The sequence below is a fragment of the Varanus komodoensis genome, unplaced genomic scaffold (genome assembly GCF_004798865.1).
Source record: "Varanus komodoensis strain SLA01 unplaced genomic scaffold, ASM479886v1 scaffold18_1, whole genome shotgun sequence".
Lineage (NCBI taxonomy): Eukaryota > Metazoa > Chordata > Lepidosauria > Squamata > Varanidae > Varanus > Varanus komodoensis.
Window position 1 is genome coordinate 2,855,601 of NW_025335548.1, and position 13,158 is coordinate 2,868,758.

Here is a 13,158-nt window from a genome sequence, read left to right on the forward strand (position 1 = left end):
GCATCCAATGCTTTCACAGCACTGGTGCTAATGCTGTGCTAGCACTGCTTCATGCTCGTGCAAACCTGAACCCTAACTGGATAATGCTCACTATACTTTAGGGCATTTAGTTACCTATTTAGAAATGTATGCTCTGCCTTTCCAGTGCTTTCACACTTCTCAGAACAGCTGACAACAGTGAAAATACATTATCTACATAATAAAAATAATATAAAATAAATATATAGAAATACTATATTTTATAAAATATAAAATATAAAATATATTTTATTTTATAAAATATAGTATCTCTCTCTATATAATATTTAATAAAATATCCATTATAAAACATAATTTATCATAAATATATTATTTTATAATATATAATAAAATAACAACAACAAAAATCAAAATAGAGATAGGAGATAAAACAGAGTTCACCAATTGCTCTTGTTACATTTTATACCTCAGATGTTTCAAAGAGATAACAACATGTGATCAGCATCATGGAGAATGATTAGAATGGTCTGTCAAGTGATCTATGAAGGCCATTTCTGAGTAAAATTGTTCAGTGCCTGTGAAGCATCAGGAATCCATATGCATAATTGACCTAGACTTCCTTCAAGGAGTCTGATAAGAAGCAAGCTGGCCAAATTTGCTGATGGTACCAAATTATTTAGAGTATGCATGTGTGTGTGTGTGTGTGTGTTGAACCAATTGTGCAGTCGTGTCCGACCCATCACAACCCCATGGACAACATTTCTCAAGGCCTTCCTGTCCTCCACCATCCCCCAGAGTCCACTTCAGCTCACACCAACTGCTTCAGTGACTCCATCTAGCCACCTCATCCTCTGCCGTCCCCTTCTTCTTTTGCCATCTATTGTTCCCAGCGTTAGGCTCTTCTTCAGGGAGTCCTTCCTTCTCATTAGGTGGCCAAAGTATTTGAGTTTCATCTTCAGTATCTGGCCTTCTAAACAGCAGTCAGGGTTGATCTCCTCTAGGACTGACCGGTTTGATCGCCTTGCGGTCCAAGGGACTCGCAGGAGTCTCCTCCAGCACCACAATTCAAAGGCCTCAATCCTTTGGCGCTCATCCTTCCTTATGGTCCAACTTTCACAGCCATACATTGCAACTGGGAAAACCATAGCCTTGACTATACGCACTTTTGTCAGCAGGGTGATGTCTCTGTTTTTTAGTATGCTGTCTAGATTTGCCATAGCTTTTCTCCCCAGGAGCAAGCGTCTTTTAATTTCTTGGCTGCATCCCTGTCTGCGGTGATCTTGGAGCCGAGGAAAATAAACTCTGTCACTACCTCCATTTCTTCCCCATCTATTTGCCAGGATGTGAGAGGACCGGATGCCATGATCTTAGTTTTCTTAATGTCGAGTTTCAAGCCAACTTTTGCGCTCTCCTCCTTCACCCACATCAAGAGGCTCTTTAGTTCCTCTTCACTTTCTGCCATTAGAGTGGTATCATCTGCATATCTGAGGTTGTTGATATTTCTCCCAGCAGTCTTAATTCCAACTGGTGATTCATCTAGCCCCGCCTTTCTCATGATGTTCTCTGCATATAATAGAAATAGGCAGGGTGACAATATACAGCCTTGCTGAACTCCTTTCTCAATTTTGAACCAATCAGTGGTTCCGTGTCCAGTTCTCACTGTTGCTTCTTGGCCTGCATATAGGTTTCTCAAGAGACAAATAGGATGGTCTGGTAGTCCCATCTCTTTAAGAACTTGCCACAATTTGTTGTGATCCACACAATCAAAGGCTTTAGCATAGTCAATGAAGCAGAAGTAGATGTTTTTCTGGAACTCCCTAGCTTTCTCCATGATCCAGCGCATGTTGGCAATTTGATCTCTAGTTCCTCTCCCTCTTCGAAATCCTGCCTGTGTTTCTGGTAGTTCTCGGTCCACATACTGCTGGAGCCTAGCTTGTAGGATTTTGAGCATAACTTTGCTAGCATGTGAAATGAGTGCAATGGTGCGGTAGTCTGAACATTCTTTGGCATTGCCCTTCTTTGGGATGGGAATGTAAACTGACCTTTTCCAATCCTGTGGCCACTGCTGAGTTTTCCAAGTTTGCTGGCATATTGAGTGTAGCACTTTTACTGCATCGTCTTTTAAGAGTTTGAATAGCTCAGCTGGAATACTGTCACCTCCACTAGGTTTGTTGTTGCTCAAACTTCCTAAGGCTCATTTGACTTCACATTCCAGGATGTCTGGCTTGAGATCAGTGGTTTTCAGGGGCATTAAGCTCTTTTTTGTATAGTTCTTCTGTGTAATCTTACCACCTCTTTTTAATCTCTTCTGCCTCCGTTAGGTCCCTGCCATTTTGGTCCTTTATCATGCCCATCTTTGCATGAAACATTCCCATCATATCTCCAATTTTCTTGAAGAGATCTCTGGTCCTCTCTATTCTATTGTTTTCTTCTATTTCTTTGCTCTGTTCACTTAAGAAGGCATTCTTATTTCTTCTAGCTTTTCTCTGGAATTCTGCATTCAATTGGTATCTTTCTCTTTCTCCCTTGCCTTTCACTTTCATTCCTCAGCTATTCGTAAAGCTTCCTCAGTCAGCCATTTTGCTTTCTTGCATTTTTTTTTCTTTGGGATGGTTTTAGTTGCTACCTCTTGTACAATGTTGCGAACCTGCATCCATAGTTCTTAAGGCACTCTGTCTATCAGATCTAATTCCTTAAATCTATTTGTCACCTCTACTATATATTCATCAGGGATATGATTTAGGTCATACCTGAGTGGCCTAGTGCTTTTCCCTGCTTTCTTCAATTTAAGCCTAAATTTTGCAACAAGAAGCTCATGATCTGAGCCACAGTCAGCTCCTGGTCTAGTTTTTACTGACTGTATAGAGCTTCTCCATCTTTGGCTGCAGAGCACATAGTCAGTCTGATTTCTGTGTTGACCATCTGGTGATGACCATGTATAGAGTCGTCTCTTGGGTTGTTGGAAAAGAGTGTTTGCTATGACCATCGTAGTCTCTTGACAAAATTCTACCAGCTTGTGCCCTGCTTCATTTTATACTCCAAGGCCAAACTTGCCTGTTATTCCAGTTATCTTTTGGCTTCCTACTTTAGCATTCCATTCCCCCATGACGATAAGGACATCATTTTTTGGTGTTCATTCTAGAAGGTGTTGTAGGCCTTCATAGAACCGGTCAACTTCAGCCTCTTCTGCACCAGTGGTTGGGGCATAGACCTGGACTACTGTGATGTTGAATGGTTTGCCCTGGATTCGAACTGGGATCATTCTGTCATTTTGGAGATTGTATCCTGAGACTGCTTTTCCTGCTCTTTTATTGACTATGAAGGCTACTCCATTTCTTCTGAGGGATTCTTGCCCGTAGTAGTATACCTGATGGTCATCTGAATTAAATTCACCCATTCCTGTCCATTTTAGTTCACTGATTCCTAAGATGCCAATGTTCAGTCTTGTCATCTCTTGTTTGACCACATCTGGCTTGCCTTGATTCATGGATCTTACATTCCAGGTTCCTATGGAGTACAGATCTTTGCAGCATCGGACTCTCCTTTCACCACCAGATACATCAGCAACTGAGTGTCCTTTCGGCTTTGACCCAGTCGCTTCATTCTTTCTGGCGCTACTAGTACTAGCCCTCTGCTCTTCTCCAGTAGCATATTGGACACCTTCCGACCTGAGGGGCTCATCTTCTGGCATCATATCTTGGTACAGCCTTTTGGTACTGTCCATGGGGTTTTCATGGCAAAGATACTGTTGTGGGTTGCCATTTCCTTCTCCAGTGGATCACATTTTGTCAGAGCTCTCTGCTATGACCTGTCCGTCTTGGGTGGCCCTGCATGGCATAGCTCATAGCTTCATTGAGCTACGCAAGCCCCTTCGCCACGACAAGGCAGTGATCCATGAAGGAGTTGTGGGACTTACTTCTGAGTAAATATAAATCACTGCATCACTAATGCCAAAACTGCAAGGTTGAGCAATTGGCACTATAGCTAGCATGGTTAAGGGCATGGTCTGGGACTCAGGTGACCTGGGTTCTAGTCCTCGCTCAGCCATAGAGCCAACTGGATGACTTTGGGCCAGCCACAGACTCTCAGCCCAACCTGCTTTACAGGGTTGTTGTTGTGGGTATAAGACTGAGAACAGCAGGAGCAGAATTATGCAAGTCGCTTTCTTTGTAAGAAAAAAGGTGGGATATAAATCTAATAAATAAATAAATGGGAGCCATTTTGTGCTTGCCTTGGCTTTTTTTGCCCCTTTTACTTCTTTAAACTTCTGGTTTGACAGCCAGTGACAGCCTTGCTGGAGCAGCATTTTTCTGTCAAGATAAGCCAAAGTCAAAAACATGGTGCCTATGAAGGGTGCCTGCTATACCGAAAGAGCAAATGGCTCCCTAGGCATCGCCCCGGTGAAGCAGGCCATTTAGGCCTGCCACAAGGCTCAGGTGTACTTGCACAAGACCAACTCAAAAAAGTTCAAAAAATGAAAAGATCATGCACTTTTGGAGCACTTATTTTTTTTAAAGGAGTAATGAGCCAAATTGGAGATCACTTTTGCAGACCCTTTAAAAAAGGGAGGACTGAGGGAGAAGGAGCAGGAGATGAACAACAACCCACAGTGAGCCCAGTTGTCTGTTGGATACACCAGGGATTGTTCATACAACAAACAACCCACCATGGCTCAATGACAAGATGGGCTGTTGTGACATGCAAACACACATGGGCAGGGAATCCAACACATCAACTATGCTTGTGTAAATACTTTTAAGTGAAGAAGCAATGCAAGGGCTGTTGGGTCTCCATCTTGCCATTGCACTCTCAAACGTGGGCCAGGAGATGTCAAGTGCTCCAAAATACTTGCAAATTGGTTGATTTGACTCTTTCTAAGGGGATACATGGATAAAAATTGCTTGCCACTGGTCAAGTATCTTGCCTCTTCAAATCAGGGACCTACTTTGTAAAATAACATATATGTGCATTTTGCTGGGACTATGAAGGATGAACACACTTCAGGAAATTGTTGCCCCTCTCCCAAGACTATTCTGAGCAGGTGGGAGAAAATCTTCCTATCTTAATTGGAGCTTTTCTTTTGATACTGATTAAAAAAGTAAAGCCAACCAAATTTCTAGATGGTGAATACATTTTAACAAATTAGTGTATGCTCCTACAGCAGCAATATCCAAGGAATTAATCTGCAACCCACATCAACACACACACACATGTAGGGTCTTAGAAAAGAGCAGTTAGGACTAAATGTTGAAATTTCACAAGTGAGTTCATGTTGACACCAGTGGGAACAGATCATACACTGAGTGGCTCAAAGGGAGCAAGAGGCCCTACATTTATATTCTGGGATGCATCTCTAGATCTCTTTTATGTGGTTCAAAATATATGCATCTGTTTTCTTATCTTTTATATCACAAAGGAAAATACAAAAATGTGGAATTCAAATGTGCAGCCCCTTCATTTTGAAGGATATTTGTTTTGATTTAGAAGGCATGATCAAAGGATACCTATTTTTATTTGATAAACAAACAGATATATCTCTTTCATACTGTATGAATACTCATTCTGTTCAGCAGTTCATGAAGCCAAGTGCCTCAAATGTTCAGCCTATTCTGGATTTAGAGGATTTGCAAAAGTGTGTGTGTGTGTGTGTGTGTGTGTGTGTGTGTGTGTGTGTTCCTTTCCTAAATGGAAACCTAAAGTAAGGGGTCAAAGTTCACATACACCATCACCTTCATATGGTCAAGATGGGCTTGGTAAGGTATATGTTGTAATTAAATGATTAATTCTTACAGCTATCATTTCTGCTTCCCTTCACCAGCCTGCAATGGAGCTGGGCTTTGACCGTGATAAAGCTTTTATCTATCTTATCTATCTATCATCAGCCTCCAGCACCTTTGCTTCCTTTCAGCAAGAGCTCCTTTATAGGCCTAGTTTCCATTCACCCTCCTTGTCTTCTCCATTCCATTCCAAGTAAGGAAAACCTTCCTGATGCCAAAGTTATCTGCCTACCCTCCCTACTTGCTCTTGCAAGTTTATTCTCAACATACTATTTATAAAGACAGTCACAAATTTGGACCACTTTTCCTAGAAGGCAACTAGACAAATTCATGAGTATAGGTCTACAGTAGCCTGTTAGCCATGGCAGTTCCTCCTTCCTCAGAAGCAGAATGCCACTGAATATCAGTCGCTTGTAGGCAAGTGCCCCATTTTCCCAGATTCAAGCTTGATTTGCAGACCAAGGACAATAACCAGAGAGTTCTATACAGATCAGAGAACAGAGACATGGCAACCACCAAAGAGGATCAAGGGCCTAAAATCAACAGGGTTCAGGCAGTGAGGGGGGGGAGGGGGATCAATTCACAAGGCACTCAGCAGATTCAGTCCACAGCTGAGAAGGTTCAGGCAAGAAGCATGGGCAAAGGCAATCCAGAGGTATTCACAAGGAGAAGAGTCTAGTGGAGAGCTAAGGATCCTAGTGTTAGGAGGCCTAGATCCAGAACAAGAAACCCTTCCCCCTCCCAACTGCTGTTCATAAGACCACTCAGAGTCCAGCTGCAGCCAAGCACTTCTCCTGGTCTTGAGAAGTCTGGCCTGCCCTTTCACCATCTATGTCATTCCCAGGGAGATGTGGGTCTCTCCTCTTCTGACTTTGAAGCAGATCCCCCATGGTACATCTGGATGTCCTGGCTCGGTGTTACTGAAGCTCCTGAACCTCAGCAGCTGCAGGAGATGCTATATCTTCCTCCAAGGACTTCCCCAGTGTGGACATGGCAATGCAAGAATGGGAGCCACTGTGGTGTAATGGCTGGAGTCTTGGAATAGGACTGGGGTGATCAAGGTTCTAATCCTCACTCAACCATAAAGCTTAACTGGGTGACTTTGGGCTAATCACTCACTCTCAGCCTACCTACCTTACAGTTCTTGAGAAGACAGAAAGAGAAGTTCATGGGCTCCTTGCAGGAAAAGGTGAAATATAAATATAACACATCAATCAATTGGTCAATCACTCAATATTTGCTGCTTATCAGTTTTCCCTTTCATTGTGCAGAAATAGGATGTTTGACTAAATGTTAGATATGGGTGATAATTTTGTTTGGTTTTGCTTTTTGCAATTTTTCCATAAATGAAAAAAACTAGAGATTTCTTTTTAAAGGTGTGTGTGAGGGAGCTTGAGGAGAAAAAGGAAGAATCTCTCTACCGTACCAGACTGGCAATTGGTTCCTTGCAGCGACTCTTATCACACATTCACAATTAAAGAAAGCTCCTGAAGAAGACATGCTTCCTCCAGAGCTGTATAAAGAATATGTGGAATGCTGGGTGCCAATTCTAGCTGATTTCTTCACCAAAACAAGTATCACTGGATTAATGCCCCCCCCCCCCCGGAATAGAAATTGAATGTTATCTTCCCAATTTATAAGAAAGGTGTCATGAATGATTCACAATACTACCAGCCAATCAGTTTGTCAGATATTTCTTCAAGGATATATGCACGGTATCTACTTCAAAAATTATTAGATTGGCTATATACAAATCAAATTATACATGATGAACAAGCCATTTAGAAAAGGTTACAGCACAATAGATCAATGCTCTATACTAAATTACTTACTAAGGAACTATTGTAAGAACATTAAGAAATATCTTTTTGCAGCTTTTATTGATCTTTCAGCCTTTTTGATTCTATTAACAGAAATAGAAATTGTGGGGGAAGTTACAAAGCTTTAAGATTGGCTGCAGACTCCTGATACTGATAAAAGAATTATATGCTAAGAAAGAAATGGGTTGGGTTGGTAGGCTCTTGAATGAAGCTTTCAAAACAACCTGGGGAATAAAATAAGGATGCCTTCCTTTTCAATATCAGTGTTACTTTATCTGGCATCACATTGAACACAAGTATTTTCTTCTTTCCCAGTAATCATGAATGGAAAGATTTGTATCCTGATGTATACAGATGATATTGCACTAATCTCTTTCCTGCCTAGATTTGACGAACCTTCTATGTGTATTCAGTATTCACTGCAAACATGCAGACTTGTCAATAAACCATTCTAGGACTAAGGTTATGGCTTTTAGAAGTCATAGACCTAAGTACAGATGGTTTCTCAAACAACATGCTATTAAACAAACTTGCTCATTGGGAGACTTAGGCATCCTTTTTAATGCATTTCTCTCATGGAAAGAGTGCAGGGAATCAGTGAACTTGAAGACACAGAAAACTATAGGGGTATTAATGAAGCTTTAAGTGCAGAGAGCTGGTAGAACCTACCCTTCACGTTTCTAATAGCAAAATGATAATGCAATTGCTTTATGGGGCTTAAATGTGACAGTGCTACCATGAATGCTTTGGAAACTGTGCAGAACAATTAGTTTCAAAAACTTCATCCCTTTCTACCCACAATCCCTGTACCTCTGTGTATGTGTATGTGTGTGTGCACGCATACACATACCTGTGTAGAAAATCTGGATAGTCATCAGTTAGGACAAGAACGAGCTGCACATTGTTCACTTTATCTTAATTTGCCCTCTATAAACCCCAGGAATGATACTCGAAACCCTGGTTGACATAGGGATATAGGAATGACCTGGCAGAATGCATTCATTTTTTGTTGCTTTAGCAGCAGAAAAGAGTAAGAAGAGAGAATGAAACAGAATTAGTATAAACTGTTTTGGAATCCAGAATGTTAAATTAATTGACTACCATAAATTTTAATTCATTTATATTATTTTGCAATCTCATATATCCTGGTACATACAAGTGTGTGTGTGTGTGTGTGTGTGTGTGTGTGTGTGGGAGGGAGGGTGTATTTATGGTCTTTAGCTAACACAATAAGCTCATATAATCACTTAAAAAACCGAAGGAGCCAAAATGGAGCTTTTTATCTAACCAGGTCTAGAACCAGGTTGGCTTTATTCTTGCTTATATTGTTGTTTATCCTCCTGTTTTTGCTCTTTGTATTACTATGATTTTATGTGGTTTTTAGCTGGTCTTGTTCTATTTATTATTTTTATGTTATGTTTTTGTGCTAGGTATGCTATGTAAGCCACCCAGAGAGTCCCTGGGCTGTGGGGCAGCATAACAATGCAATAAATGAATAAATAGAATTGTGACTATTTAGTTCTTTTAAAAAAGATTATGCTATATGGCTCTACTGTAAATGAGGAGTGGGCATGTTAAATGTGGTGTTAGGGTCAGAGTGCTGGAGAACTAGATACAAACCTCCCATGCAACCATCTATTTCATTGAATGATCTTAGGCCTGTTGCATCTATCATCTTAATTTACCTCACAGGTTTGTTCTGAGGATATAACCAGTGGATGTGGGGTACTGTGTGCAGAACCCTGAACTCTTCGGAGAGAAAGTAGGCTATCAATATATAATTCTGAGCTGAAAGCGTCATGAACGTAATAGGGCACACAGCCTTCCCCACTCTCGGCATCTGATAACACTGATTTGTATCTGCACAAACTCTCATTTCCTTGTTATAGTTTTAGATAACATGAAAGCCTGAAATTAAGAATGGAATGAAATCTGTGCTACTTATTCCTCTCCTGAGCATCTCAGACTGATGGTCTTTTTTTGGAAGGGAGGTTTATATCACCTTTGAGCTATTTATTTTATGACACAATCATTCTTCATGTGGAACAGAAAGGGGAAGACAGAATTTTTAAGGTAAATGTGAATTCCAGCTGAAGTTGGCTTCATATCAAGGGTGGCTATTAGCCTAAATTCACATGTCCCCTGCAAGCACGCAGTACAACCCTCTGGCAAAACTGATCTGCCTCTTTGTCAGCAACCCACTAGGACTGGAGATGAGGGAGGGGGAGAGTGAAAGAAGGAAGTGGCCCTGCCCACCTACAACTGGCATGAAGACATAAGGGTAACAGATTACCTCCCAGATTAGATAGTCACTGTTTTTGATTGCTTCAATAACATTTACATCTCACACTAGTTCCTGGATAACAGTGCTAAGGATTAAATCCATGGATGCCTTCCATACGTTCAGTTTCATGACCAATTGTTCCAGGACACAGTTGTTTAGGGCACTGAGAAACAGAGCCTGTTTATTACAATTGGAACGTGCATTTACGCAGTTTGTGTGTGGCAACTGAAGTCCCTGATTTTCTTTTCCATCCTAACATCACCCCAAGCGCCCTGGCCTGGCGAACAAGAGTATGTCCTCATTATGAAGCAGTCTTTCCCATCTCTCATTTCTCCTTCCAAGCAGCTCATGACAAGAGGCTTCTAATGATAGTCTTCATTATGTTAAAGCAGGCCAACAAGGCTGGCTTTGTGATACAAAAGATGGACTGCGGAAGACATCCAATAATTTAGGAAGCCAACTAATTAGAAAGATTACTGCTCATGACAAGTTGATTCCAGAAACCGAATCCACCTCATTCTGTCCTAACCAAATGGAGTTAGCTCCACCGCAAGGCTGTGCCCTTTTGGGGCAGAAAGTGGGAAAGCTGTTGTAAGCCGCCTCGAGGCTTCGGCGAATGGGGCGGCATAAAAATGTTTAAATAAATAAATAAATAAATAAATAAATAAATAAATAAATAAATAAATAAATGCTGGATGCTACCCAATTGGCCTGCTGTCTTGAGCAGGTGTGATGGGACTGACACATGCCTCCTGCTCTAGTCCTGCCTCTTTTACAGTGTCTTTCCCAGAACCAGAGGTAGTCTCATGCTCACCAGAAGCTCTTCTTATCATGGGTCTTGCTGGTCTTGAAATTGCAGCTAAGAATTCCAATTTTTCCTCTTCTTCAAATTCAGAATCTGAGGAAACCACCTTGGAATGCTGTATTTGTGAGACGTGGCCCACTTCCTACAGTTCCTAGTACTAAATTAGGTTTGAAGCCCAGTATTATCATTCACAGGGCTTCTGAAACAGTCTCCCTCTTTTAGCTTTTCTGCTCTGCTTGGCACTACAGTCCTAGTGACAGTATTAAAAAAATCACTATACCGCAGCCACGGAGAACCTAAGACAGCAAAGAAGGATATCTTTAGTGCCATTTAGAAACAAATATCTACTGTTTTACTCTCTTTAAGCCTTAGGTTCTCCATGGCTTCCATGTAATGAACTTATTAATACTTTTAGCTGTCCTGCAGCATCAAGCAGACTTAGATTATACCCACAAGAAGTATGTAGAACCGTATTTTCTGTACCCATGAGAAAGCCACCATTTGGGGAGTGGATCATAACACTAACAGGCACACCATTCTCCCTCAAAACCTCTATCAGGCAATTCTCTATCTAGTTCCTCATCCTCACCTAAATAGGTACATTTAACAGAAAGTGTAGCTTGAACTTCAGTGGCAACATGGTCAATGGTTTCTCTATACCATGCAGAGAACTTTGGCTGTGGGATAGTACAGAAAGTAATCAAACAAATAACAGTATCCATCTTCAGAAAGGATTGCTTTGCAAAGAGTGCTACTGCTAGATTAAAATATGCATTCAACCCATGTTGCCAGTACTGCAATTTAACATCATTCCTCCTCGGAGTTCTTTGATCCTATGTTCTTTGGAATCTAAATCCATGAGAAAGTGAATATGCTGTTTTGGAGTACTTCCACTTGTTTTGGATGAAGTGGCTTTATCTCCTCTGTCTTCAGGAGTACTGGAGGAAACACTGATCTTCATTACCAATTATTTACTTGCAATGTAACGGACAGGTAGCATATAGTTGTCATCTCACGCAAAGCAAGAAGGAGACGCAAAGAATGTACAGAATGAACATTGACCTGATTTCTCAGAGATGCTGGCTGGGACTGGCGTAGCAGAGCCGTTCGTATTAGCCTTTGTACTGTCCTTGGAAGCACCAGCTTTTGGTCTATTTTTCGTTGCTTCTAGTGCTTTGACCTTCTTGGCATGTTTACTTCCTTTGTAGTGGGCCTCGGCCTGGCTCTACAAAGGAGAACAAATCAAGCTCATAATTCATGCTTCATATCACTTAATGGATGATCATCTTGAAATAAAAGGTTATACAGCTTTCAGTAACAGACTCCACATTCCTTTGCCTAACAAGATTATGTAGCAGTTTATTATTGATCTTTCTTTTATACATTCAGAAGATAAATACTGGATTTAGAGATTTTAATGTATATATATTTATCGGCTTATAACAACAGAACCAGCTTCTTTCCTAATTTCTTAGCAGGATTCTATTGAAAATTTAAGCTGTATATTCATTTGACCATTAAGACTAAATCCTATGCAGAACTCAGAGTCCCAAAGATAATTGAAATCAATATGCTTCAGTGAATGTAACCCTACTTAAAATGGCAGCCCATTAATTTCCAAATATTTATTGGGCATGATTAGTAATTTGTTCAATATCTCTATGAATGCACAAAATAATTAACATTACAGAACAAACCTCTAGAAGGTGTTTTCCTATAGATTTTGGAACCAATGAAATTCACATTAAAAAGACATGGTTCCTTCTTAGCTCTAAATAAAATGCTCACTTCATGCTTAGAACTTTTGAGGCTGAGAAATTAGAATGCTTCTGAGGCTATACTCCTATCCCAATTCCTTGGAGTAAGTCCTGTTGAGCTTAATGGGAGTAAATGAAATCCTACACATACCTACCTAAGGCAAGTTCTATTGATTTCAGTGGGGTTTACTTCCAAATATTTGTGTATACTTTAAATCAGACAAACTTAGGTATTGTAGGCTGTAATTTTCAGGCTGCACTTACCCAGCAGTAAGCTCCATTGAATGCAAGAGAATTTACTTTTGAGTAAATGAAATTAGGATGTGAATTAAATATTCAGAATCCTATGAATGTCCACTAAGACATGCTTTATCACCTAAACCTGCAATCCTGTACCCACTACCTGGGAGTACATCCCACTGAAGTCAATGGGACTTACTTCTGAGCTGCTTTATATAGGATCTGCCAAAATTAGGCAAATCAGGCTATAACCTTATGCACATGTACCTTGGAGCAAATCTCACTGAATTCAATTGCACTCAATTGAACTCAAGTCAGATTAGACATAGAGAAGACTCTGCTGTATCTTAAATATATGAGTTATCTACTTCTCAGATACTTTTGGAAAGCTAGACTATATTTTTGGAAAGTGTGATGGTTCTTGCAAATTTCTTAGGCTTCTCCCACCCTGTATTAGTTCATAAATTCACCTCTATACATTTCACTTTCCATTCAT

General features: G+C 40.6%; 1 protein-coding gene across 4 annotated transcripts in view; it reads right to left on the reverse strand.

The window, feature by feature from the left end:
• ZNF385B (zinc finger protein 385B) overlaps positions 1 to 13,158 on the reverse strand; it is a 100,960-nt gene that overhangs the window by 12,514 nt on the left and 75,288 nt on the right. For all 4 annotated transcript variants that reach the window (XM_044427120.1, XM_044427121.1, XM_044427122.1 and 1 more), the window contains one exon: positions 11,728 to 11,890. In XM_044427120.1, coding sequence (XP_044283055.1) covers positions 11,728 to 11,890 — 163 coding nt within the window. The remainder of the gene's footprint in view (positions 1 to 11,727; positions 11,891 to 13,158) is intronic.